This window comes from Macrotis lagotis, chromosome X, assembly GCF_037893015.1.
Source record: "Macrotis lagotis isolate mMagLag1 chromosome X, bilby.v1.9.chrom.fasta, whole genome shotgun sequence".
In the NCBI taxonomy this organism is placed as follows: Eukaryota; Metazoa; Chordata; class Mammalia; order Peramelemorphia; family Peramelidae; genus Macrotis; species Macrotis lagotis.
The window spans coordinates 642,552,296-642,580,295 of record NC_133666.1 but is presented as its reverse complement, the minus strand read 5'-3'; the positions used below and the strand labels follow the sequence as shown (position 1 = coordinate 642,580,295).

Sequence of the window (28,000 nt, the reverse complement as noted above, 5' to 3'; positions counted from 1 at the left end):
GTCACTTAATCCCATTGCTTTGAAAAAAAAAAAAAAGACCATGACATCAGGAAGGTGATCCCAAGACATTGCATGCTATTTGGATGAGGGGGCCCTGTCCAAAGTCACCAGTCTCACTTTCTCCTCTGGAGTCACCAGGTTTAATGGGCCAAATATGAATCAGAAAGTTTAGAGATAGCCTTGGGTGCGAAGGGAGACCTTGGCTTTTTAAATCTAAGTCTTTAAGAAATCCTGAAGGATTTTCCCTCCCAGATTTTTTTTTAGACTATGGAAAAGAAATTTCTTGTTTTTCTTTCTTACATGCCTCAATCCCTGAGATGCCCTGAGGGTCTTTTAAAAAAAAAGAAGGTGGGAGGCTGTTGAGAGCAGGGAAGACTGCAAAGATTTTTGCTCTCCAGTCTCCAAGGAGCTTTGTACCTTCTATCCCCTAGGCTAGAAATAAACCAGCCTCAGTTCCATCTGTAGTGGGTGTTGTCAGCATTCCCCCTTATCAAATTCTGATTACATGTGGACCCTGCCCTCTCAAAAAGAATTTATTCTAAAATATAAATTCTTGCTCCACCAGGTATTTATTTAAAGCTGGCTGACTAGGAAATATCCATGCTGACAACTCCCAGCTCTTGGAGGTCTGGGACTGTATTTCATTTCATTTACATCTCCAGTTCCTTGTACATTGTTAGGTTGCATTGGATCATTAATTCTCCTTGTAGAAGGTAAGCTCTTTGAAGGCATGATCTCTTTCTCATTTTGTCTCCATAGGCCCAACACCTAGCAGTGTCAGGGCACAGTAGACACACTACTCACTAAAATAGATTTTATGGGATTCCAGTGCCCACATTCTTCCTATGTCATTTACTTAAGGGGATTCATACAACAGCATAGGGGATTCTCCTAGGAGACTTCTAAGGTCATTTTTAATTCTAGGAAAAAACTCCATCCTGGTCATCAATGGTTGCAGGGGTAGGCACATGCTGAGTTCATAGGGTCCCTAAATCTACAGAAAGTGAGCTCTGCAAGAGACTGTGGAGGTCCAACCCCCTCAATTTTTTTCTTAAACAAATGAAGTATATGTGCCTTGTTCTAGGCTGGGATTTTACATGGATAAGCCACTGAGAGTGGACATTTACTTAATCCCCAGGTTCACTGTTGATGGGAGTTAGTGGGAAATCTGTCACAAGTGTATTACACACACACACACACACACACACACACACACACACACACACACACACACAGACACACTCTGGAAAATAAAATAAGCCCAAGGTGACATCTCCTTGTCTTTCTGCCTTGGATCTAAAACATGAAAAGAACTGAGAAGGGGGGGGTCTCTAAATTCACCTCACAATACTTTTATTCTGTGGCTCATCTATAAAACATCACCCCCTTACATAGAGCCCTTTATAGTCATCCAGGAACAGGTTTGTCAAAACATGATGCTATTTAAAAGAGGCGACATCAGACCCTACTGCTTCATGGCAGAGCATAGGGGGAGGCGATTCACTTGGGGTAAGGCACTTCCCAAACTCACTGGAACTGACCCACTTGCTTGGTGAAAGAAATCTTAGGATTTCTCCCAAAGTTAGATCTTGTAATAATATCTCAGCCATGGTATTGGGGCTAAAAATCTTCCATTAAATGTCAGAGGAAGATGTAAAGCATCCCTAGCAGGTATAGGTTCTAGTTCCAGGTGAGCAGCCTAAGGTCCCAGCAGCCTCAGTTGGCTTATTATCCCTTCGTGCTCAGTTTTAGGGAATTTGTACTGGAACGTTATACCCACAGCCCAAGATCTCAACTTGAAAAAGCACCTCTAAACCCCCAAAGTCAGTGTCAGAACTTAACAGATCTAACAGAGCTAGTCGAGAGGCCCACGATGACACAATGTGCTAAGATCCCCTTTCCCTAGTTGTGCCTTTTCCTTCACCTTACATATGTTAGCTGACCCAAGAGAGACACATTGAGTGGATCAAGCTTCTTGGTGAATCAAAAAGCTCAATTGGTTCAATTTTCATTCCGATCCTAAAGATTGAGGGAAGTCTAACAGAACATCAGAAGTCACCAGCATTACCAGTGGCCAACTGGGAAATCTCAATCTGTCAGCTATTCCAGAAAGCCACTTTTCTGAAAGCTGACCTGAACCTGAAATGAATGGGTAGCTCCAGGTCTGGTTCAGAGGTTTTAGGCCATAGGTATCTCCCCAGTTTGAATGGGACCCTTGATCATCAAGGCTCCTTCTCAAAATTCAAGTTTTTTTTCTTTCTCATAAGTTAATTCAAAAAGACACCATTAAGAGCTCAATTATTTTAGGGTGGGTTTAACCCCTCACTTTTTGATTTTTGGATTCAAAACAAATTAAGTCTAAAATACAAAGTAGTTTTCAGGTGCCAGGAATCCTAAAGAGACATCAGACAGAACCAAAGTTCTTGGAATCCCAAAGCAACTTAAAACATTTCCCAAATAGAAGAGAAAAAAAAGAAGAAAACCTACTACACCAAGATTCCTGACTTTGGGCTATAACTTTCCCTTTGGGCCTACAGAGATTTCCATACTTTTTCTGTAAGTCCCTGAAAACAGGAGTCCCTGATGGAAATAATAGAGGCACACTGGGCAGTCGCCTAGATTCCTTTTCCCTTGTATAAGTCTTAGGGTGGAGCCTGTGAGGGCTCGGGTGACATGGGACTATATCTCATGCAGCTCAGAAGTGACTCTTTGACCACCAAGTCACATGTGACGGCTTCTTCATTTACTCAGCTTTCTTGGACTTTCTCTTTCTTGAGCCTTCATTCAGCTCCTCCTTTGATTTGGCCGGTTGCTGAGAGCCATGAAAGGCCGGGGCCCCGTGGAGCTCGTGGGAAGACCCGTGGTCATCATGGTGTTGGTCCCCAGGACTCGGGGAACCAAAGAGCACAGGACAGATGAAGTTCTCCATAGTGTCAAATGGGGAGGCATGGGAGTGTGTAGCTGTCAGGAACACCTGTGATTGGGAGAAAGAGGAGGAGAATCACACAGAGACTGGATTAAGATTTTGAGGCCATTTAGGTTACTGGATCTGGAAACAAAGCCATAAGAGGAAATCTCTAGGCAGTCAATCCTATGGGAAGAGAAGACTGGAAGTCACAAGCTGACTAACTCTATGATTTATCTAAATTGGGTATTCTTACACAAGACACTGTCTCTCCATACCTGGCTATCCCCATACCTACAATGCGTTCTTCTCCCAACACTGGTCTTCACAAGATTCCTTACTTCCTTCAAAGTTCCATTGAAGTACCACTCTGTAAATGAAGCTTTTCCTGATCCAACACACTCACACACACACACACACACACACACACACACACACACCAGATTTCAATAAATGCAAGTGTGAATAATGCAAAATTCAATTTATTATAAATTATAAAACAATACCAGGGATATTAGATGTGCCTCCAAGTTCAATTAATGCAACATATGAGAGCTTCATGATACTTCATGATACTACTTTGTCAGCATCTAGTGTGATGACATGATATACTGCTACACATCATATTATCTATAATTGAGTTAATTTTTTCAAATTTTTATTTATTTACTTTTTTTCTACAAACCCTTAATATAATGGACAAAAGGAAGAATACTTCAGATTGGAAACAATGATAGTTCCCAATTTGATGGAACTGAAAAGCATGAATGTGGTCATAATAAATCTCTGAGAAGCTAAAACAACAGAATGAGGGGTGGCTAGGTAGTGTAGTGGATAGAGCACTGGCCCTGGAGTCAGGAGTACCTGAGTTCAAATGTCACCTCAGACACTTAATAATTACCTAGCTGTGTGGCCTTGGGCAAGCCACTTAACCCTACTGCCTTGCAAAATCCTAAAAACAACAGAATGTCTGAATCTACAGTGCAGAATATTATGAAACAAATAGGGGAAGAAAAGAAAGGAGCAAACTTGCATCACTTTTATGATTTGCAAACAATGAAAGGTATACAAGGATTAAGATGAAAGAAATGAAGTATCTTTTAGCTGAATAGTTTGAAGATTTAAACCAAAAAACAACTCTCTCTGAGCAGAGCAATTTTTCATCTCAAGCTATCAAGTTCAGTTAAAGAATTGATAAGGTCTGCAGTGGAATAGACTAGGTGTAAAAACAGATGATTATAGTAATCTGCTGTTTGATAAACCCAAAGAGTTCAGCTATTGGGATAAGAACTCCCTCTTTGAAAAAAACTGCTGGGATAATTGGAAGTTAGTATGGAAAAAACTTAGATTAGACCAACACCTCACACCCTTTACCAAGATAAGATCCAAATGGTTACAGGACTTAGACATAAAAAATAATACTATAAGCAAATTAGAAGATCAAGGACTAGTCTACCTGTCAGATCTATGGAAAGGGAAGCAGTTTATGACTAAGGAAGAATTGGAGAACATCACCAAAACCAATTAGATGATTTCGATTACATTAAATTAAAAAGCTTTTGCACAGATAAAACCACTGTAACCAAGATCAAAAGAAATGTAGTAAATTGGGAAACAATCTTTCCAACTAATGATTCTGACAAAGGACTCATTTCTAAAATATTCTAAAATATAAAACAAAAAGCCATTCCCCAATTGACAAATGGTCAAAGGATATGCAAAGGCAATTTACAGATGAGATCAAAGCAATCCATAGCCATATGAAAAAATGCTCTAAATCATTAATTATTAGAGAAATGCAAATTAAAGCTTCTCTGAGGTACACCTCTCAGACTGGCCAATATGACCAGAAAGGACAATGATCATTGTTGGAAGGGTTGTGGGAAATCTGGGACACTATTACACTGTTGGTGGAGCTGTGAATTCATACAACCCTTCTGGAGAGCTATTTGGAACTATGCCCAAAGGGCAACTAAAATGTGCATACCCTTTGACCCAGCAATACCACTATTAGGTCTATACCCTGAAGAGATGATGAAAAAGGGTAAAAACATCACTTGTACAAAAATATTTATAGCAGCCCTGTTTGTGGTGGCAAAGAACTGGAAATTAAGTAAATGTCCTTCAATTGGGGAATGGCTTAGCAAACTGTGGTATATGTATGTCATGGAACACTATTGTTCTATTAGAAACCAGGAGGGATGGGAATTCAGGGAAGCCTGGAGGGATTTGCATGAACTGATGCTGAGTGAGATGAGCAGAACCAGAAAAACACTACACACCCTAACAGCAACATGGGGGTGATGTTCAACCTTGAGGGACTTGCTCATTCCATCAGTGCAACAATCGGGAACAATTTTGGGCTGTCTGCAAAGGAGAGTGCCAGCTGTATCCAGATAAGGAGCTGTGGAGTTTGAACCAAGTGCAAGGACTATTCCCTTTAATTTAGAAAAAAACAGATATCTTATTGTCTGATCTTGTCACCTCTTAGACTTCTTGTCTCTTCTTTAAGGATATGATTTATCTCTCATCACACTCAATTTGGATCAAGGTACAACATGGAAACAAAATAAAGACTGACCGTGGGGGGGGGAGTAAGATTGGGGGAAAATTGTAAAAAATCAAATAATATCTTTAATAAAAATAAATTTTAAAAAAAGAATTGATAGGGTCTGAATGCAGAATGAAGCAGACTTTTTTACTTTATTATTATTTTTTTGATCTGCATTTTCTTTGACAACATGGCTAATATGGAAATGTTTGGCATGACTGCACATTTATACAATCTATATCAAATCTCAAGGGGAGGGAAGAGAGATAATTCAGAACTCAAAATCTTTTAAAAAGAATGTTAATAATGTTGCTTACATGTAATTAAGAAAAAATAAACTTAATATAATATAAATTTACTTAAGGAAATAAAAGAGAATGAAAAGACATTTCAGGGTTCTGGGAGTCTTTCACAGAGAAGGTACTAATCTGCACTAGTAGAGGACTTTGCTTACCTGAAAGCTCACAGGTCTGACCCCTATCCATATATTTTGTATATACTTCTTTGTTTACATGTTGTCTCCCTCTATTGAAAATAAGCTCTTTGAGGGAAGAGACTATTTCATTTTTGTCTTTGTAGTCCTGGTGCCTAGTTGTCTTGGCACTGATTAACTTCATGAAAAGAAATGTGAATGAAAATGAATAAACAAAGAGAAATCTTGAGTTGGCTAGGATGGAATGAAAGATGGTTATGATGTTCTATGCATTTAAATAAAAAGAAATACAAAGTGATTGTTCTCTTTTTTTGGTTTCCTTACCATGCTTATCAATCATAAAGCATTTCTAAGGACTTATGGAATATATCCCTATTTGGAGAATCAATTTCATATATGTGAAATTTGTGTCCTATTCCTTAAAGGCACTATATGTCTTATAATAGTGTATAGGATTTTAGGGTTTACAAATCATTTTACAAGTTTTATCTCATTTTATCCTCACAAAAACCCTGAGGGGTAGGAGCTATTATTATCATTTTCATTTTATAGATGAAAGCTTTAATGACTTGCCCAAGGTCATACTGCTAGTATGTGCATGTGACAGCATTTGAACTCAGGTCTTCCTGATTCTAGGTCTTCCCAGTAGGACAAAAGGCCCAGCCTCTGATTCTCAGTACACCTTCCCCAAATCAAATCTTTCCCAGGGGCTAGGATTCTTAGTTACGATGAGACTATGATTCTTGCTCCTTGTGACAAAAGATTTTTCTAGCCCTATCATAGTCATCTTACAGCATCCCCACCAGTCTCTTACCTTAGCAGATACCATGAACAGAGAGCAAAGGAAAATAAGAGTGGCTTTAGAAACGGGAAGCCATCGGGTCTCCTGAAGTGTGAAAAGAATGGCCCCATATAAGCTGGCTTTGGTTGGACTGGAAAGGAAGAAAGAACCTAGGCTTTAGTTGAGATAGGAAAATGTCTCAGCATCCACAGTGTAATATTCAGGAAGGGCCCAATGTGCTTATGTCCCCAACTTCCCCATTTTCCACCATGATTTTCCCACCCCACCTACCTCCTGCAGTCATCCAGACCACTTCAGTGCAAGACAAAAAGAATGTCAGGGCCAGAACACATGGGACATAAAAAACTTAGAATGTAAGAAATGGGTGGGAACTTAGAATGTAGAATGTCAGTTCCATGTAGTTTTTTTCATTGGTAAAATGAGGGGACTGTATCAGATGTTTTCTAAAGTCCATTCCAAGTCTAAAAGCCTTCTAACCTAAGGGCTCACAGCTCTGACATCCTGTATTCTATGGGTTCTCCCAACCCTTCCACTCTGTGTTCTAAGGGCCTCCCAGCCCTGACACTCTGTTCTAAGAGCCATCTCAGAACTGCAATTTGGTGTTGGAAGGGTCCTCCTAACTCTGATATTCTGTAATCTAAACACTTTTTAGATCTCATCGCTGTGTTCTAGACCACTGGATAGCACAGTGGTTAGAGTGTTAGACCTAGAGGCAGCAAGACTTGAGTTCAAATCTAGTTTCAAACACTTCCTAGCTATGTGACTCTGGGTAAGTCTTTCAACTTCTGTCTTGCCTTAGTTTCCTCCACAATAAAATGGGTATAATAATCTTCTGGGGTGGTTGTAAAGATCAAATAAAATATTTGTAAAGTACTAGGCACAATGCCTGTCAAAGAGTAGTCATCTTTCCAAAGTTTCAGTCCCAGTCCCAGTCCTAGTTCTGACATTCTATGATCTATTTTCTAAGTTCCTTTGAACCCTTAGAGATAGATGAGTCTCTTATGTGTCCTCCTTCAGCTGGGATGCAATGGAAAATGACTGATTCTCAGCTTAGGCTCTTGGAGTTGGGCCCTGAATAATAAGCTATTAGAATTACATACACTGTTAAGCAAATCCCATTCCCTTGGGCACTTTCTGGGTAATAACTGGGTGACACTCTCTAGTCCAGGCTTTATCACTAACATACTCACTCTCTGAAATGAAGGCACTGGAATTCTCAGACTTCTTCCAACTGGAACAGTCTCCGATTCTAATAACCAACTAGCATTTATGCAGCAATTAAAAGTTTGCAAAGCTCTTTATAGATGTTATCTATAAAATTGATCCTCACATCAATACCAGAAGGTAGGAGCTATTATTATAATCCCCATTTCACAGGTGAAGAAACTGAGGTACAGAAGGTTAAGTGACTTGCACCTTGGGTCACACAAAGAGCAACAGAGGCAGAGGGAGGATTCAAACTCAGGGTTTTCTGACCCAAGTTCCGGACTCTATGCACAGTACTACCCAGCTTTTTATGGTACTGAGGTTAGTAGGTCAGTCTACAGGGCTGCACTGCACCTGAGTCAGTCCTTGCCCCCAACTCAATTCAATTCAATGAGCATTTATTAAGGACCAGGACACTTAGCTCAGAATCGCTTCACCTCAGAACTTCTATTTCCATTTTCATACACAGGCCTCTTGTAGCTTAAAGATCTGCAGATCTCAAGACTCTGAGGATGGCCTCAGGCAAATTGGCTAACTTGTTTGGGGTGAGTTTCTTCTTCTATAAAAATGTGAATAACTCAGATTTCCTAACATTTTGATTGTGAAAGAGGAAGTTCCAAACAATGTCAATGACTTACAACGTCATTTGGAGAATCTCGTTTGTCTCTGGCTTCCAGACTCCACGGAGCAGCTGTTCAAAGTTGGACATCAGTGCCACACCTGAACCTGCACGACAGTAAGACAGTGATATCACATCCTGAATGTGACAGTAGTCCTGACTTCTCTTCAAAATGGAGTCTCTCTGGATCTTCTAGCTGACTCCTCCCTCCTGTGCCCCCTACCCCATGCTGTGTCCTGAAATCCTTCTCCTTGAAAGGGTCCCATTCAGGTGCTACCTCTTCCCTGCTAACTGCTGGAAGTGCTTGATCGCTTTTCTCTTGGAAGCTCCCTTGTGACTCCTAGGCAGTTTATTATATTCTAATACAAAAGCAAATCAACATAACCACTGCTTTTGGGAATTGGTTGTGTCCATCACAATGGAAGAGAATCAAAATGATATCACCATATTGGGATCAATACACACTGTGCCCCTTTGTGCCTGATCAGGCCAGCATGAGCTTGGAAGGCTCTGCCGCAGGACAGGCACAAATGGGATGTATGAACACTTGGAATGGAGCTGTCTCTAAATTTATGCATCTCATTTTTTGCACATTTTTTTGGAAATCAGATTATTAATCAACTACTCTATTGTTCCAGGCACTATCTTGGGAACTTTCCAAACCAAAACATCCTTCTTTCCTTAGATACCACAATACAAATAGGAGACATTTGAATATTGTTCCTTTATCAAGGCCCACCTTCAGTGCCTCATCATTTCCAGGGCTTACTTAAAATTCTTCAAGACTTTGCCAGAGAAATGAGGAAAGCAATACTTTCAGAGAAACCTGGGAAGACTTAAATGAACTGATGTGGAGTAAAAGAAGAACAGGAAAACAATTTAGGCAATAGCAATAGCTATCAAGACAAACAACTCTAAAAATCTTTAAAACTTTGATAAAAGCAAGGACCAACAATAATTCCAAAGGATTGATATTTATGTTATACAACCCCTGAAAGAGGTGATGAACTAGAGAGGGCAGAATGAGACCCATTATTTTTTAGAAATGACCAAGTTTTGCTAACTATGCATATTTATGACAAGTATTTTTGTCATTCTTTTTGGACTTCATGGACTATGTCCATGAAACCAAAGCTGTAGGAGGACCTCCATAGTGGGACAAGCTTTATATTTAACTATGAATGATATATAATCAGTACAAAGAAGAGAAGCACCTTGAAGGCAGGGACTATTATTCCCATCTTTGGAACCACAGTGCCTAGCTGGGAGATGCTAAAGTGCTGAATGAATGAATCAGCAGAAGGTTGCTTCCAAGTGAGTTGTTTTGTTTTGTTTTGTTTTTAGAAACTCATAAAATCTGGTATAGAGGGCTTTGCCTTCTACATTAAGGAAAAAGAAGTCACATTAACAGAATTGTAAGCCTTTTTGGAGAATATTATTTATACAATAACTACAATAACAAGAAAACAACCCAAAAAGCATCAAACTAGTAATAGTGATCAATCAAAATTTCAAAGGACTATTAGAGAAATTGCCTTCTTCCTCTAAGCAGAGAGGGTTCCTGTGAACTATTTTGATGGTTGTCCTTCATTCTCAAAGAAGACCACGACCAGGGTGGCTGGGTGGTGCAGTGGATAGAGGACTGGCCCTGGAGTCAGGAGTACCTGAGTTCAAATCCAAGCTCAGACACTTAATAATTACCTAGCTGTGCGGCCTTGGGCAAGTCACTTAACTCCATTGCTTTGCAAAAAAGAAAAAAACAAAGACCATGACCTCAGGAAGGTGATGCCATGGTGCTAAATGAAACACACAGGGTCAGATATGGCCATCGTAGTGCTAATTTGTTTTGCCTAGCTGTACTTTGCCATAAGATCGGGTTCTTTAATAAGGGAAATCATCAGAAAATGACTCTACTCTCATGATTAAAAGAATATCAATAGAGCATCTAATTCATTTTTTAAAAGAAGATAAGAGCATCTCCATTATTCCATGGAATAGCTGGCTGTTCTGAGTGCAATGGTCTACCTTGGAATTTTCCACTTTATAGCTTTAAGTCTGGTAGGCAGAGGCTTCAAGGACCAGAGGACTTACCTTTGACCCACCCTATGATAATCATGATGAACCACCCATGGTGGTAGTGGTGATGAGCATGATGGATTCCAACTGCAATCTTTCGAACTCTCCCTACCTCCTTCATTGCCACAAAAATGAGTTTCACAGGTAGAAAACTGACGCATTTATAAAAGAGGTTAAAGGGGCAGAAGAAAATCAAGTACCTGCAAGGAAGAGAACATCCAACATTGGGAGAAACCAAGTCACACCCTGATCCCCACTGCCCCCTCACTCCAGTGGTAGCCTGAACAGTAAAGATTATGAATAGTTCTAAGTTTAACTAGGTCAATTTATTGAAGTAAGGAAGACATCCTTTTTGCTTACATCTCCCCCCTTCAGTCCATCTTACCCACTCCCTACAACCAAATTCATGTTTCTGATAAGGTTACTCCTTTGTTCAAGAGCTTACAATAGCTCTATAAGACAATGGTCTTATAACAAGTCCAAATTTTTTAGGCTAGCATTAAAGGTCATTCTGTAATCTGGCCTGACCTACTTATTCATCTGTCTTTTCTGCTTCCTTACAATTAACTTTTCTCTCTGGACAGATTGGACAATTCCCCACTATTAGAGAACATCCCTTTGTCATCCTTTCTAGTGTTTTCTTTCATTATTACTTGACATGAACATTTCTCCATATGGACCAGTCAATTTGCTATTCATGTTTTCCTACTTCCATATGTTTGCTCACTCTGTTTCTTCCAACTGTAATGTCTCCTCACTTAATTCAAAATCTAACCTTCCTTTAATTAGGTGGCACAATGCGTACAGTGCCTGGAAGACTTAGCTTCATGAGTTCAAATCTGACCTCAGACACTGGGATGACCCTGAGAAAGTCACTTAACCCTATTTTCCTCTGTTTTCTCATTAGTAAAATGAGCTGGAGAAAGAAATAGCAAACTACTCCAATATCTTTGTTAAGAAAACCCCAAATGAGATCATGAAGAGTCAGACACAACTGAAAAACAACAACAAAGTCTTCCTTTAGAGCCCAAGTCAAGCACCTCTTCCTCCAAGGAGCATCTCCTAATTCTCTGCATCTCACCCCTCTCTGCTCATCCTGTAAGGTGTGGGATATCTCTTAGTTCTACCATCTTTTGTTAGTTAACATTCAAGGACTGCCTGGATGATAGTTCTAGGAAAAGTCACATGCACATTATGGCTAGCCTTCCCTATTATACAACCAAGAGGCAGGGGCTACTTCCAGAGGAAGGCTTACCAGACTGCTGAGGCCAGGAGTACACTGGCATTATTGCTGAAAAATTCGATTGGTGCATCCCCCAGGAGAACATCAGCCAGGATGAGGCTCCCAAAGCAATAAAGCATGGCACAGAGCCATGAGGCCACCGGGCTCCGACGGGATAATTCCACAGCACCTGTAAAAGCATCCTTGCAATGGTCATCCAGGTCTGATGGTCCTAGAGAGGCTAGGAAGTTCAGATATGCAACCTTTTCTCTTGGTGTTACAAACAACCACAAAAAAATTTCCTTATTTATAAGAGATATTCATCCATCAATCTATTCCTAATTTATTTATCCTTCTATCCACTCACTCATTCATTCATCCATTGCTTCAAGAGCCTACTATGACTTCCCTATTTCCTATGTTCCCTATTTCCATTCTAACCCTCTTCTAGGCCATCTTCATCTCAGGGGTCCAAATTACTTTCCTAAAGGGCAGGTCTGACCATCTGATCTCTCTATTCAATAAATTGTAGTGATTCCCTATTTCCTCTATGATGAAATATAAAATCTTCTTGTTTGACTTTTAAAGCTTTTCAAAACTTTTCAAAACATAGTGCTTTCTTACCTTCTCAGTTTTCTTATGCCTAACTGCCTGAACCTGTTCTGCAATCCAAGGACACCATCTTCCTTGGCTATCCCTCCCATATTTTATCTTTCTACTCCAGGGATTTTCACTAGCTGTTCCCCATGCCTGGAATTGTCTTCCTCCACATCTCTGCTTCCTGCCTTTCCTGGCCACCTTCTGCAAAAAGCCCTTGTTAGCAGTCCTTAATCTCTGCCTTCCCTCTGAGATTTCCTACAGTTTAGCCTGTCTTTAGCTTGTTTGTCCATTATTATTTGTATGTTGTCTCTCTCCTTGAGTTCCTTGAAAGCAAGAACTCGGTTTTTTGGGGGGTTTTTAGGGGTTTTTTTTTGCAAGGCAAATGGGGTTAAGTGGCTTGCCCAAGGCCACACAGCTAGGTAATTATTAAGTGTCTGAGCCCGGATTTGAACCCAGGTACTCCTGACTCCAAGGCCGATGGTTTATCCACTATGTCACCTAGCCACCCCAAGAACTGTTTTTATGCTTTTCTCATCTCCAGCTCTTAGACCAGCATTCACTCATTTTTTCCTTCATATTTCCTTCATTCATTCCTTTTTCATCAGTCATCAAGTTAGAGTTTACTACTAAGCATCTGGAAAGGAGGTTGAAGGTAGGTTGATATAGTAGGAAAAAATCTGAGTTTGAATCTTGTCTCTTCAGTTCCAAAGGACTCATAAATGAAAAAATGTTATCTACCTCCAGAGTGAGAACTGATGAACTCTGAGTACTAAAGTATAATTTTCTCACCTTCTTTATTTTCCTTACTTTTTTTCAAATATGACTTGTATGGAAATGTTTTATATGATTTCACATTTATAATTAATATCATATATTGCTTGCCTTCTCAGTGGATAGGAAATAGAGAATTATGGAACTCAAAACTTAAAAAAAATGAAGATATTTCCAAAATGAATAAATTAAACTGTTTAAGAGATACTTTTTAAAATATTAATTTTCATTAGCTTTGTGACCTGAATCAAGTCATTTCTCTTTCTAGACCTAAGTTTCCTCTTTTGTAAAATAGGTTATGGTTGGACCAATTGACTTTTAGGGTACATTCCAGTTCTGACCTTCAATGAATTTAAGAGAAAGTAAGAGTTCCTACTTCTAGGAAATTTAAATCTCATTGCAGAATTGAAAGAGGAAACCACTGGAGAAAAGTAGCCTGTGTACATGCTGAATAATATAGAACAAGTCAAATATGTAGGCGCTGAGAGAGTATAGAATTAAGAAAAGTTAGAGTCAAGTTAAGACAAATTCAGGAAAACTTTCTAAGGAAGGAAAGTTTAAAACCAGATTTTGCAAGAGGTAAAGAGAATGAACTGACAAAGACAGAGGCCTTTGATAAGGGGCATGGGGGTGGAAAGGAGGTACAGAAAGAAGCATTCCAGGTTGAAGGAATGTTAGGTAAGTACAGGATCAAGAAGAATCTATTAGGCAAGAGAAGGTGAGCCAAGAAGTATGCAATGGTTTTTCAGGGCTTGGCAGTTAAATATAGCCGGGGTGGAGACAGGTAGAGGCTCCAGAATGGCGAGGAATCCCTATTTTTTCTTTATTTACTGTGTCTTCAAGGACTGTAATGGGTTTATTATAAACAAATATTAGAAGGAGAAAGCAAAATGTAACTCATCACAAAGAAGGACTTCTTGGTTCATTTGGAAAGACCAATGAACTAGTTTTCAAGAAGTCTCTTCTTATAACTCAATGGGTAGAACCAGGAGCAATAGGTAGATGTTGTGAAGACAAAAATTTAGGTTTGGCATAAAGAAAAACTCCTCAGAGTTCAGTTATGAATGAGTCCCATTATTCTGGAAAGCAATATGGATCTCAAATCCCCAAGTAACTAAACTATATGAACTCTTTTGATCCAATGATGCCATTAGGGGAAAAGGGAGCAAATAAGCATTTAAACATGCCTCCTGAACCAGGCTCTATGCTAAGCACTTTTACAAATAATATCTATTATTACTAAGCACACATGGACCCAACTGAGATGAGATATGCTTTCATTCTAAACAAAGAGATCAAAAATAGGGGAAAGGACCCATATATTTAAAGCAACTCTTTTTTATACTGACTTAGAATTAGAACTTGAGGGGATGCCCATCAGGTTGAACAAGCTATGGTATTATGAATGTTGAACTAATGCTGAGTGAGCAGAACCAGAAGAACAATTATACATACTAATAGTAACATTATGAGATGGTCAACTATGATGAAGAAAACCCCCCAGTGAATTCTGAATGCAGAACAAAGCATACTGTGTTAATTTTTTAAAAATTTTTAGGTTTTACATTCTTTTTCATGTCTCCCTCCCCAGTTCTAGATCTTCTTTCACAATTTAACTAATGTAGAAATATCTTAAACCCAATTTTACAATTATATAACCTATATTAGTTTGTTTGCTGCCATGGGGAAGGGATAGTGGTAGAAAAACATGGAACTCAAAAGGTTGCAAAAGGATGAATGCTGAAAACTATCTTTGCATGTAATTGGAAAATAAATATATAAAAAAAGAAAATAAACAGAGGGCAGAAGGAGATTCAATAGGGTCACATAGACAAGTTGAGCAGTGTTTCATTCTAAATTTAATACGTACCTTTAAAAATCTGTATGTAACAGAAATCCATGGTATCATATACAATTTTCATTTTCTATTCTTCTTTAACAATAAAAATATTGTCAATTGATGTTAAATTGACAATGGGGAAAAAAAGGAAATTTTTTTAAAAAGCAGATTAAAAAGCAGACTCCAGGTTAATTTTATCTCTATTTTTGATCGATATTAAACCGTGGGATAGGAAGGGGAAATGATGCTGTAATTAGAGCTTGCCTAGATTTTGTAAAGTATTTGATAAAGTAACTCATATTCTTCTTGTGGAAAGGTGGAGGGATGGGTTAGATAATAAAAATGTTAGATGTATTTAGAACTGGTTGAATGACCAAATTCAAAGATTATTAATGTTTTTTAAATTATTAATTTATTTTTGAATTTTACAATTTTTCCCCTAATCTCGCTTCCCCCCCCACCCCCACAGAAGGCAGTCTGTTAGTCTTTACTTAACTAATGTTTTGATATCAGCTTGGAAGGAGGTTTTCAATAGAGTGTACAGTGAATCTCTTTTTGACCCTGGGTTATTTAATTCCGTCTGTTTATCAAATCTGCATGTGATTTGCACTGGGTTATCTCTGAGAAGGATAGCTAACATACTGGATGACAGAGAAAAGGTTCTCAAAAGTCCTCAAAGGCTAGAAAACTAGGCCGAATCTAATAAGATGGAATTTAGTAGAGATGTATAATTACACTTTTGCTCAAAAAAATCAGTTTCACAAGTACAATATGGTGACAAAAGTACAATAGTTAGATACCATACTATGCAAGCAAAAGAGATTATAAAATCTTCTATTTAATAGTAAAAATCTTTCATTAACTGTCCCCAGCTTCCAACCCCCATATCTCACCTTTCTAGTCTTCTTACGCCTTATTCCCTTAACATATACTCTTGGAACCAGTGACATTGGCCTTCTGATCCTTCCATTTCTCATCTCTAGGCATTTTCTCTGACTGTCCCCCATACCTGGAATGTCCATTATCTACTGGTTTCCATCAAATGGCAACTAAAATCCCATTTTCTACAGGAAATCTTTTAATGTTTCTCTTTGCTCATTTACTTTTATCCCTCCTCTAATTAGCTTATTTATACATGCATGTTTTTTGTTGCCCTTCCCATTAGATTGTAAGCTCCTTGAGGGTAGGAACTGCCAGTTTGCTGCCTTTCTCCCAGACAGTATCTGGCACTATTAGACACTTAATGATGTTTGTCCTTCATTTTCAAAGACCATGACATCAGGGAGGTGATACCAGACAAGTGAATTGGATTTGATTGAGGGTGCTATGCTAAATCACCAGCCTCATTTTCTCCTTCAGATCCTTCTGGGTCCAGCAGCCAGATATGGATCAGGACAACTGGGGATGGACCTGAATTCAAGGCAGAGTTAAGTGACTTGCTCAAGGTTGCACCAATAGTAAGTATCTAGTGTCTGAGGCCACATTTGAGTTTAGGTCCTTCTGCCTCCAGGGTTGGTACTCCACCCATTGCATCACCTTACTCCACCCCCCACCCCCCATGAATGGTTATTCTAGTTTCCCTTAAGACTTAGAGCAAGCTTCATTTCCTTCAAAAAGACCTTTCCTAATTCCAGTCTCCACACCCCTCTAACTGCTAGTGCCTCCCTCCAAAATTACTTTCAGTTAGACAATATATATTTATTAAACTTCTACTCTGGGTCAAAGAGTGTTAAATTCTGGGGATACAAAGAAAAGGAAAAGTCAGTCCCTTCCCTGAAAGAGCCTACCAAGTAAAGAGGAGACAATGTACAAATAACTTTATTCAAAAGATATATAGAGGGGGTTATCTGGGTGGTACAGTGGATAGAGCACTGACCTCAGAGGCAAGAGGACCTGAATTCAAATCCAGTCTCAGACACTTGATACTTACTAGCTATGTGACCTTGGACAAGTCACTTAAGCCCATTGCCTTGCAAAAAAAAAAAAGACACATACAGAAATAATAGGAAGTATTAATAGAGAGAAAGCAACTCTAGAATGAAGAGGGATCAGAAAAGGCTTCCAGGAGAAGGTGAAATTTTAGTTGGGATTAGAAGGAAGCTAGGGATGCCCAAATACAGAAAAGGAGGGAGAACATTTGAAGCATGGGGGGATAGCTTGGAGTGTGAAGATGAAGTCTTGTTTGAAAAACAAGTAAGGAGATAGATGTCATTGGGATCGAAAGGTGAGGTACATAGGATGAGGGACTGGGGGCTGGGGAAAGGGAAGAAGTGGTGTTAAGAAAACTGGAAAGGGAGGAGGGGGATAGGTTGCAAAGGACCAAAATAGGAGATTTTGTTTTGTTTCATTTACTTCATGAACTTTGTATTTTTAGAAAGGTATACTTTTCCCCTAAGCTCCTTGAAGGCAGGGATTGTTTCATTTTCATCCTAATATCCACAGCTTCTAGCATAATGCTTTAGAGGACCTTGACAAATGTTTGTTGATTGATCATAAATATTCTTTTAAATCCAAGTCTGATATTATGGTCTGTCAAGATTGTTCAGGGTCCCTTACTCCTTGAAAATTTACCCCTGGGGTTAGGGTAAAACCGTTCTTACCATCTCATGGACCTAAGCTCTTTCCACTCTCTGGGGATTTATTCAAATCCCCCAGCAGCCAAACATTAAATCCCCTTGCAACAGCTGGTGGCAGTCAGTCTGGGAAGAGTAACAAGTCCATATTTTTTAGAACTTGATATCTTCTCCCCTTCCCCCTCCCCACACCAGTCAGACCCATCTAAAAATAACTTCTTGAAATGCCATTCTTTCCAGTGTCTTAGCTTAACATATTTTCAACCATCCTTCCTCAGAAAGGAAAGCTAACAGCCTTGAGTCTGGGGGTGGGTGCTTTTGTCTAAGCAGTAAGAACATTCAAATTCTGTTCTTTATTTTTCTTTATCTCCTTGCAGTGCTCTAGGGAGGAAGGCCTGAGATGAGCTCTACCAAGTGTTGATTTGATTTGAACATAGGGCTGCCTCTTGGCCATCACTGGATGCACAGTTTTCCAAATTAGCCCCATGGTCCTCAGGCAGAACAGGGGCTTAAGGTTCCAAGTATAGGCAAAAGGCAGAGCAATGGGAGATATGAGGGTCTGGAAAACAGAATTTTGGCCTAGCTACTGAAGTCTAAAAAGAATGGATTAAAATCGCTATTAGAAATTTATCTGGTAGTCAGGAGATCATTGTAGACAGTAATAGCAACAAAGTACAATGATTAACTGTGAATGACTTAGTCATTCCAGTAACACAAAAGATTTATGAAAAATATTGTTCACAGGGGTGGCTAGGTGGCGCAGTGGATAAAGCACTGGTCCTGGAGACAGGAGTACCTGAGTTCAAATCCGACCACAGACACTTAATAATTACCTAGCTGTGTGACCTTGGGCAAGCCACTTAACCTCATTGCCTTGCACTAAAAAAAAAAAAAAAAAAATATATATATATATATATATATATATATATATATATATATATATATACTATTCACCACCAGAGAAAGAACTGATAGTGTCTGAATGCAGATCAAAGCATTCTTTTGGGGGGGGAGAAGGGGAGGGTGGGAATTTGGAACTCAAAATTGATTTTAAAAAAGGAATGCTAAAATTGTTTTTACATGTAATTGAGGAAAAATTTTAAAATGTCATTTTTTTCTTTTTTTTTTTTTTTTAGGTTTTTTGCAAGGCAAATGGGGTTAAGTGGCTTGCCCAAGGCTACACAGCTAGGTAATTATTAAGTGTCTGAGACCAGATTTGAACCCAGGTACTCCTGACTCCAGGGCCAGTGCTTTATCCACTGTGCCACCTAGCTGCCCCAAAAATGTCATTCTTAAAAATAGAAAAAAAAATTTAAATTTATCTGGTTAAAATGAATCCTATACTTAGTGCTAAAAGAGAAATCATAAGCCATCCAGATCGTGTTCTACTCCCTAGTTCTTATAATACAGATGAGTAAACACATCAAAACTGATCAGTAACTTTAAATGTCAGAGATGGGATTTGGATTCAGCCATCTAATTTCCAAGCAAGTGTCTTTCCACTGTGCCAAACTATCTTGAAAATTTAATTTGCTCCAATTATTTTGTTTTGTTTTGTTATAAACAAATGAAAAAGCCACCTGCCCAACTTCACATGGGACATAAGGATTTCAATTCAAATCCCCTGACTTCCAATCTAGCATTCTTCTCACTATACTATGTTGCCTCCAAAAAGAAATTCTACTTCATATTGTAGTTTATGGGGCTCCCTTTCTGTGCTTTGGAGTTGGCCAGTATCACTGGTCTCTAAAATGTTCTCACTCCTTACTTCCCCTCTTATTTAAACAGCTAAGTGTTGTTACCAAGGGAACACTAGACCTGGTAGCCCAAGAGTTCAAATTTGTAAACAAGTCCATTGAAACTTTTGTCTCGATCTTTTCATTTGTAAAATGGAGATTAATGTAAATATAAATGGAAATGATGGAAATGGAAATGTATAGCATGTAAATGTAAAATGATAACAGTACCTTCCTTACAGGGCTATTGTGGGATCAAATGAGATTATATATGGAAAGGGTTTTACAAACTTTAAAATATTATATAAATGCCATTTATTATTATTATTATTATTATTATTATTATTATAACATGATTATGTCATGTCAATTAGTCAGTCAGCAAACGTTTAGTAAGTTACCACTAAGAAAACCAATAGTCTCAAGGGGCTCAGTCTAATAGTGAAGACAACATGCAAATAACTATGTGCAAAAAAAGCTAATAAAGGACAAATTGAAGATAATCATGGAGAAAAGGAGCTACAATTAAGGGGGAATCTGAGAGACTTCTTATAGAAAGTGAGATTTTATCTGGGATTTGAAGGAAACTAGGGAAATCAGAAGCCAGAGATGAAAAGGGACAACATTCTAGGCAACAAGGGACAGCAGGATCAGATTAGAGGTCTCCTTGGTATGGAAGATGGAGTGCTGTATTAAGGGGGCCAGTATTACTGGAGTACATGGGGGTAAAATGCAAGATTAAAAGTAAGATCTGGTCATGAAGGGATCCGAATGACAAATTAGAGGATTTTATATTTTATCCAAGGAAATAAGGAGTTCACTGAGTAGGGGTGGATGTAGATAGGCCTGTGCTTTAGGAAAATCATTTTAGTGACTGAATGGAGGATAGACTGGAGAGGGGAGAGACTGGAGGAAGAGTAACCAGCAACTATTGTAATAATCCAGGCCTGAGGTGATGAGGGTCTACCCTGGGATTGTAGCTGGGTCTAAGAGAAGAAAGAGGTGCTCATGTTCAAACAAGTTATCCCAACTTCCAATCCTATAGTGCTTCCCAGAATTCCAGGCTCATAGCAGCATAGGTGGGGGCCTCAGAAGTCCCTACTTTATTCTGTACCTGTTTAGGAATCCCTCTCAGCAACAGTCCAGACAAGTGATCATCCAGCACTGGCTTCAAGACCTCCTTCAAGCAGTCTACTCCTTCCTTGCCAGCCCCTTACACTCTGGGCCAACAAGAATGAGTAGGAAGTTGTGTGGGCTACAATATATTTTATTGCTTTTGTTCCCATCTTCTTATTTAATAATCATAATAGACAATATTGAAATTATCACCCCCATTTCCAGAGGCTTAGGGACAGAAAGCATCATGGAGAATTGGGCTTGCAGTCCAGAAGTCATGGGTCTAAATTTTTTGTAGACTTTTTCTACAACTCTAGAAAGTCATTTAATTTCCATGTGTCCCAGGCAACAGTTTTATCCATAATGTCAAAGACAGGATTCCATCTGTACTGAGGGAGGGACTTCCCACTACCCAAATTCTCTATGTTCATACATTTCTTGTGCTTAGAAGATTTAAAACTCAGATTCAGATGCAGAACTAGAAGGGAATTCCAGAGGACATCTAGGCAAAATCCTTAATTTTACAGATGAGGAAATTGAGGTTTAGAAAAGCAATCGGACTTGCATAGTAAGTGATAAGGGCAAGAAGGAGCAGAGCTAAGATGAGAGTCCTGTCATCCTGAATTCCAGGTCAGGGGTTCTTCATACAACCTGTCCTGACCACAGGAGTAGGCAGGCAGACAGGAAGATTGGCAGGCACTCTTTCAGCCAGGCAACCTCTGGCCCTTCACAGATTAAACACTGCAGAAATAAAGATAATTTCAGTGCCTCAGTAACCATTCAGTAACCTGTCAGTTCTAAGACTCCAGAAGTCCCCTAATACCTGGCATGTCTATGACCTGGATAAATCTCTAAAACACTAGCAAGATATAGGCCACAGAATCAAATTGGGGTCCATGAACTTTTTGGTCAAGGATGCCAAAAAAATGAAAACACACACAACTCTGTGTGTGTGTGTGTGTGTGTGTGTGTGTGTGTGTCTGTCTGTCTGTCTGTCTGTCTGTCTGTCTGTCTCTCTCTCTCAGAAAGAATGCCTGCCAGATTTCTACAACCAACTTCTGAAATTTATCATTATATGACCATATGTAAATCATGTTACCTTTTCTGAGCCTAAGTTTCCTCATCTCTACAATGGGCACATTAATACATATATATTTCACAGAATGACTATGAGGGGAAGGCACTTTGTTAACCTTAACTGGACAGAACCCTAAACCTCAGTAGGATCTGAATTCACATAGTCATTTACCTGTCTGCCTCAGTTTCCTCATCTGTAAAATGAAGATAATGATAGTACCTCCCAGTACCCAGTACCTCCCAGGTGCTATTATGAAGTTCAAGTGAGACAATACTTATAAGACTTTAGAAACCTTATACCTCAGAATGCAGGCTATAATTATTATTAATAATAATGTGAAGTAATGCAAAGGCATACAAATATACTGAAGCTCTTTGTGTTTACTGAGTAGCTAGTGATTCCCCCAAACATTCCTCTGAAAGCCTTTTTGTCTCTAAGACTCACAAACAGGTTCTCAGTTATATGATCAGCAGCTCTGGACAAGCTAAGATTTACAGGCTTGGGGTAAGCCCAGAGGGCTCCCTCTGATAGGGGCACCAAGGAGCAAGTTAGAATCACAGGACATTAGAGATGTCAGACCTTGAAACAGAATGTCAAACCTGGAAGTCACCTCAGAATACAGAACTGGGACAGTCTTTAGAAGATAAGAGTCCAAAACATTTATCATGTACTTAAACAAATTAGGCATTTAATAATGACTTGAAAAAATTAATTTAGGGACTATCTAGTTTCATTACAACTTTAATCTATGGCTTCAGAGATTATAAAATTATAATTATATTGAATACAGACTTTTAAGAATTCTATTTAATGGGGCGATTAGGTGGCACTGTGGGACAACTAGGTGGAGAAGTGGATAGAGCACCAGCCCTGGAGTACCTGAGTTCAAATCCAACCTCAGACTCTTAATAATTACCTAGCTGTGTGGCCTTGGGCCAGCCACTTAACCCTATTGCCCTGCAAAAAAAAACCCAAAAACCTAAAAAAAAGGATTCTACTTATTTGTGATTTCTATACTTAGGGTTTTTTGACTTTGCTTTTTTTTTTCTTTAGAAAACCCTCTTGAATTTAGGGACCATAAGAAGCTGGAGCTGTTATAAAACTAGAAATTCAATCATTCACCTCTCTATAATAATTTACAGTTCCAAAGTGTTTTTACTCTATAAAGGGAGAACACATATCAGGTTTACTCTACAGATGAAGAAACTGAGGAACTCAGGCTTGATGATTTGCTAAAAGATCACATAAGCGAGAAAAACAAGATTCAAGCCAGTACTTCTTGACTCCAGGTAGGAATTATAAAACAATTAGAATTCCATAAAATGTAGGCAAACAAAGAATTCTGGGCAACCCTATAAAATGTTACCTTAGTACCTTGGCCATTTCCAGACACAGACAGTGACAATTAAAAACAAACGTAGGGGTGGCTAGGTGGCGCAGTGGATAGAGCACCAGCCTTAGAGTCAGGAGTACCTGGGTTCAAATCCGACCTCAGACACTTAATAATTACCTAGCCCAGTAGCTTTGGGCAAGCCACTTAACCCCATTGCCTTGAAAAAAAAATCTAAAAAAAATGTAGCATAAATGAATGTCAAGAATGATCTAATTTGATCCCCATAACAATCAAACCAACAAGTATTACTATCCTGATCTTATAGAGGAGGAAACTGAGGCACAGCTAATAAAGGTCAGAGAAAGGATTCAAGTCTATGATCTCCTAAACTCCCTCATTGCTGCTTATGATATCATACATCTAAAATAGCTCCCAGAGTCTGCAGAATTAGATACTAACTGGCTAGCTTTTCTCAATCCCTGGTGTTTCCCTCTGAAGGCTTTTCAAAGCTCTCAGGATATAATTTGAATTTATGCAGAATTGGATCCATCAGTCTTCAAGAGGAGGAGAAAACTCAATATAACTCTGTCCATGTCCAGATAGATATAAGGCTGGTCAGCCTCATGGTTCCCTTATTCCCCTAAAAGTTTCTAGACAGAGTTAAAGACCTTCCCACAAGACCTGTGGAGTGCTCATTTTAAAAATAGAGCTTTAAAAAAATAGAAATTCACAAGCTGTCAGAGCTGGAAGGGGCTTTGCAACATAGAATGTCAAAAATATCAGGGCTGGATGGAACAAAGTAGAAATTGGAAGGGAATTCAGAACTCAAAGGAACCTTGAGACTTAAAATGACAAGTCCCTCCGAGATCACCTAATCTAAAACTGATCTGTTTCTAAAGAAGACTTCCTTTTTCTCCATGTTCCCTTTTTCACAAAGAAGGGTGAGGTAGGAACACAGCAAAATCGTAGGCAAGCAACCAAGCTATCAGCATTTTGAAACAGGAAACAAACCTCCAATCCTAGTACAAAGCTATTCCTTTTTAGCTTTGCAAAATAAGTGTTTCCTGGTAACAGCTTTTAAAGCATCCGTGCCTTTCTCCTCCTCCTCCTCCTCCTCCCCCCATCCCCCAATCTCCCAGGTTTCAAAAGCCGATCTCTGGATCAAGTCGGAGAAATCTGGATGGGAACTACAGTGATGGAATCCCGGTGGTCACTGTCCAAGAATATAACCTCAGAGTCTGCACTGGAATTGCATGTCCTTGTGAGTAAATGAAAAGCCCAGTCCTGGACTGGAGCGGTGCTCCTGAAATAATCAACACCGACCAAAATAACACCTCACAAGTCTCCAGCCAGATTTCCCCATGAATTGGAGTAGTGCGCTGGTGGATCCCCGTTAGAAAGAACGCTGAAATTGGAGGCAAAAAGGCTCGGGTTCACATCCCAGCTCTGCTCCTTAACTATCGGAGTGGCTCTGGACAAGTCACTTCCCCTGCCCGGGCCTCAGGTTCCTCCTCTGTAAACTGAGGACTGGCCTTAGATGACCAGGGACACCCTCCAACTCAAAAATCCTAAACTCCATTATCTCATCTGATCCTCCCAGGTCCGCAATGGACCTGGGCACAATGGTGGCCCCGTTTTGACGGGTTTTTAGGTGATTTCCCCCCCAGGGCCACATAGCTAGGATTTCGGGTTCTTGGGTTCTTTAACCGGGGTCTGCAGCTAATGGGGAGGCCGAAACCTGGGCTACCTGCGGGGAAGAAGGGACCCTTCCCCTAGGTGAAGGACAAGCGGGGGAGATCGGGGACCCAGGCAGCGCGCGTCCCCACCGAGGGTCCCGGGGAGCCTAGCCCGGGGTGGGGTGGGGAGGGGAGTGGGGGTGTCTATTTCCCGCAGCCCTTCTCTCCTTCGGCGGCCTTATATAGACATGACAGCTGCGCTCTCGCCTCGCCAAGGGCACCCGAGGGTGGAGTGGGGGGCGGAGGGCCGTGGACAGGGCGCCCCCAGCCCCGCCGCTGCACTGACCTGGCTCGTACTTGAGATAGAGGATGGAAACGATGAAGTTGCTGACGTCAAAGACCGGGAAGAGGGGCACCCGGGAGAAGCTGAGCGCCAGCTCGTTCAGGCTCAGGGCCGACAGAAGCTCCATGTCGCCCGGCGGCGGCCCCCGAGCGCCCCGGCACCCGCTCTGCCCTTCGAATGGGGCGGAGGCGGGCTGTCCCCGGGTCTAGGGCGCCCCCGCCCCCTGATCTCCTCCTCCTCCTCCTCTGCCAGTGGACAGGTGTAGGAGCGCCTCCAAGTCCCTGGCTCCTCCTTCTGGGCTGGGCAGCTGCCCCTGGCTGTGGTCCCCAGCTTCCCCTCCGGTTCCAGAGCCCCCCCCCCCCAGGCTATCTTCCTCCCCTTGACCACTGCCCTGCAGTCAATCAGCTGTCCCAGGTCCAAGAATCCCGAAATCCCCTCCCCCATCCCCATCCTCCAAGGAGGGAGGGACCTCAGGGACCATCAAGTCCACTTCAGACCCGCCCAAGGATCTCTCTCGGATCCGCCTGCTTGGCCTTTGTGGCGAGGGGCACTTCGTGGTTGAAAGTCCAGCTTCTCAGCAACTTCCATCCTACCCTAGATTTTGACCTCGATTGTGAAGCCAAAGTACTCCTATTCATTTCCCCCAGCAAAACCCTCCAGATACTTGAAGACAACTGTCCTCTAGGGAGTCAGGCAGTCATTTAACTTTCCTGGACCTCAGTTTACTCATCTGTAAAATGAGAGTTGGACTAGATAAATTTCTAAGGTCCCCGCCAGGTCTAGATCAATTATCCTGAAGTCCCATGTGCTTTCTACTTCTCCCCTCAGTTCAGGAAGGTAAGGACAGGCTGGATGGAATCCTTCAGGGACTGGTCTCTGTATTAACATTTATTAGTGATTTGGATAACGATACAAAGCATGGAAGTCACAGAGCCGAGTATATGAATATATGACCAAAAAAGTTCCAAATGGACTAGGCTACAACATTGGGTAGAATCAAGCAAGATGACATTTACAGGGATAAAAATCAACTTCCCAAGTACAAGATAGGGAAGACATGCTGGCCAGACAGCAGGCACCTGACCCCTCCAGAGCACACCGTTGGTATTTAGTTGTCATATTTTAGGAGGGATATTGATGAAATGGAATGTTCCAGGAGAAAATGTAGTATTGAAAAGAATATAGAGTTTAGGCTACAAAAGGCTCCACTGAAGGAATTGGAAATGTTTAGCTTGGAAAGGAGATTTAGCTAGGATATAATAGTATTCACCTATTTGCAGGACCTCTAGGTAGAAGAGGGATCATATTTGTTTTGCTTGACTCCCAGGTAAAGGTCAAGGAAGAGTGGATAGAAGTCACAAAGAGGCAAACTTAAGACTTGACGTATAACATTGATTTTGCACCCCATTCTAATTTAGAGATCTTCAAACAGAGGACCATTTATTGGATATGATATAGCGAGGGGTTATTCTTTTCTGATATGGGTTAGATTTCACACCACTGAGGTACCTCTTACTGTTAAAATTCTAACCCTAACCCAATAGAATCCTGGCAATTATAATGTGAATGAGAATGAATGAAAAGTATTTAATAAGTTTTACTGAGGACTATGGACTGTGTTAGGTATTAGGGAAACAAGAATTCTCTGCTTTCATAGATATTACATTCAAATTGGGGAGGTTATGTAGGCAATAGTATAGTGGTAAATATTTAACAACCAGCTCTCTAAGAAAAATGTACTGATACATTTTAAAGTTTTATCTCCACTTTTAACATTTTTCTCCATCACTTTGTTAAATCTAAGGTCACATTGCAGGATTTGAAACCAGCTCTTTCTAACTTTGAAGTCAAGTCCTTTATCCACTCTGATTTAACAGGTGACATTTATGTAGTATTGTAAAGTTTGTAAAGTGCTTAAAAAATGCCTTATTCTGTGAATAGGAGGAACTCTCCCTTAAAATGTAAGTGAATAGCAGAGTGGATTAAAAACCAGAATCCTACAATATGTTGCTTACAAGAAACTCATTTGAAGCAGAGAGATACATATAGAGTAAATGCAAAAGGTTAGAGCAAAATATATTTTGCTTCAGTTAAAGTGAGAAAAGTAGTAGACCTTTAATTTAAAAAAATTATCTTATTATGTAATTTTGCTATCTCTCATACTTTGTCTTTCTTCCTTAAGGATATGGTTTCTCTCTCATCATTTCAATTTAGATCAATGTATTTCATGGAAACAAGGTAAAGACTAACAGACTGCCTGGGGGGGGGGGGAATCAAGATTAGGGGAAATCTAAAAAAAAGAGATTGGGGGAAAAAAATGAAAAATTCAAGATAAATAAATAAATATTTTAAAATGCCTTATTAGGGCAGCTAGGTGGAGAGAGCACTGGCCCTGGAGTTAGGAGTATCTAAGTTCAAATCTGCCCTCAGACACTTAATAATTACCTAGTTGTATGGCCTTGGGCAAGCCACTTAAACCCACAGCCTTGTAAAAAGAAATGCCTTATTCTGATTTTATTTTTATTATCACCATCCTCATTTTGTAAATGCAGAAACTCAGACTCAAAGAACTTGTGACTATTCAAGAGTCTCAGACACTACAAATGTTTGAGAGGGATTGAAATCTGAAGTCTTGATTCCAAGTCCAAAATTCAAGATGCTGTCAGGAGAGAAGGTGGTAAATTCCTGTATGAATAGGGTTGGGAGAAATTTAAAATCCAGTGTAAGCTAAAGTGAGGTTTCCAGTATTTTTTTTCTTTAGGTTTTTGCAAGGCAAATGGAGTTAAGTGGCTTGCCCAAGGCCACACAGCTAGGTAATTATTAAGTGTCTTGAACCCAGGTACTCCTGACTCCAGGGCTGGTGCTTTATCCACTGAGCCACCTAGCCGCCCCTGCCTGTGTTTTTAAAATAAATTTATTTATTTTTCCAACTACATGTAAAGATAGTTCTCAACAATCTTTTGTTATTATATTTATTTTTAAAGCTATACTGAGAATAAGGCAGGAGGATGATATAATGGATAAAAAGCTAACTTCTAAACCCCAAGAAGAAATGGGTTCAAGTCAAGCCTCTAAGTCTCCGGGCAAGTCAGTGTTCTAGACAGCTTTCCAAGTTCTAAG

General features: G+C 40.0%; 1 protein-coding gene across 1 annotated transcript; it reads right to left on the bottom strand.

Annotated features, from left to right (window-relative positions):
- Positions 1–18: 18 nt before the first annotated feature.
- TMEM38A (transmembrane protein 38A) lies at positions 19–25,042 on the bottom strand. Its single transcript, XM_074204401.1, has 6 exons — positions 24,884–25,042; positions 11,848–12,004; positions 10,608–10,792; positions 8,536–8,623; positions 6,704–6,821; positions 19–2,974 (listed from the first exon to the last, which is right to left on the bottom strand). Exons 1-6 carry the CDS (start codon positions 25,005–25,007, stop codon positions 2,744–2,746), a joined length of 903 nt encoding a protein of 300 aa, XP_074060502.1. The 5' UTR covers positions 25,008–25,042; the 3' UTR covers positions 19–2,743.
- Between the last annotated feature and the right edge of the window lie 2,958 nt (positions 25,043–28,000).

Bases quoted from the DNA above. Each gene is read 5' to 3' on its own strand.
- TMEM38A (XM_074204401.1), bottom strand. From the start codon at position 25,007: ATGGAGCTTCTGTCGGCCCTGAGCCTGAACGAGCTGGCGCTCAGCTTC. The intron at 8,624-10,607 runs GTAAGTCCTCTG...ACTGTCGTGCAG, and splicing joins TATCATAGGGTGGGTCAAAG to GTTCAGGTGTGGCACTGATG. The intron at 6,822-8,535 runs GTAAGTCATTGA...CTTCCTTTCCAG, and splicing joins GAGATTCTCCAAATGACGTT to TCCAACCAAAGCCAGCTTAT.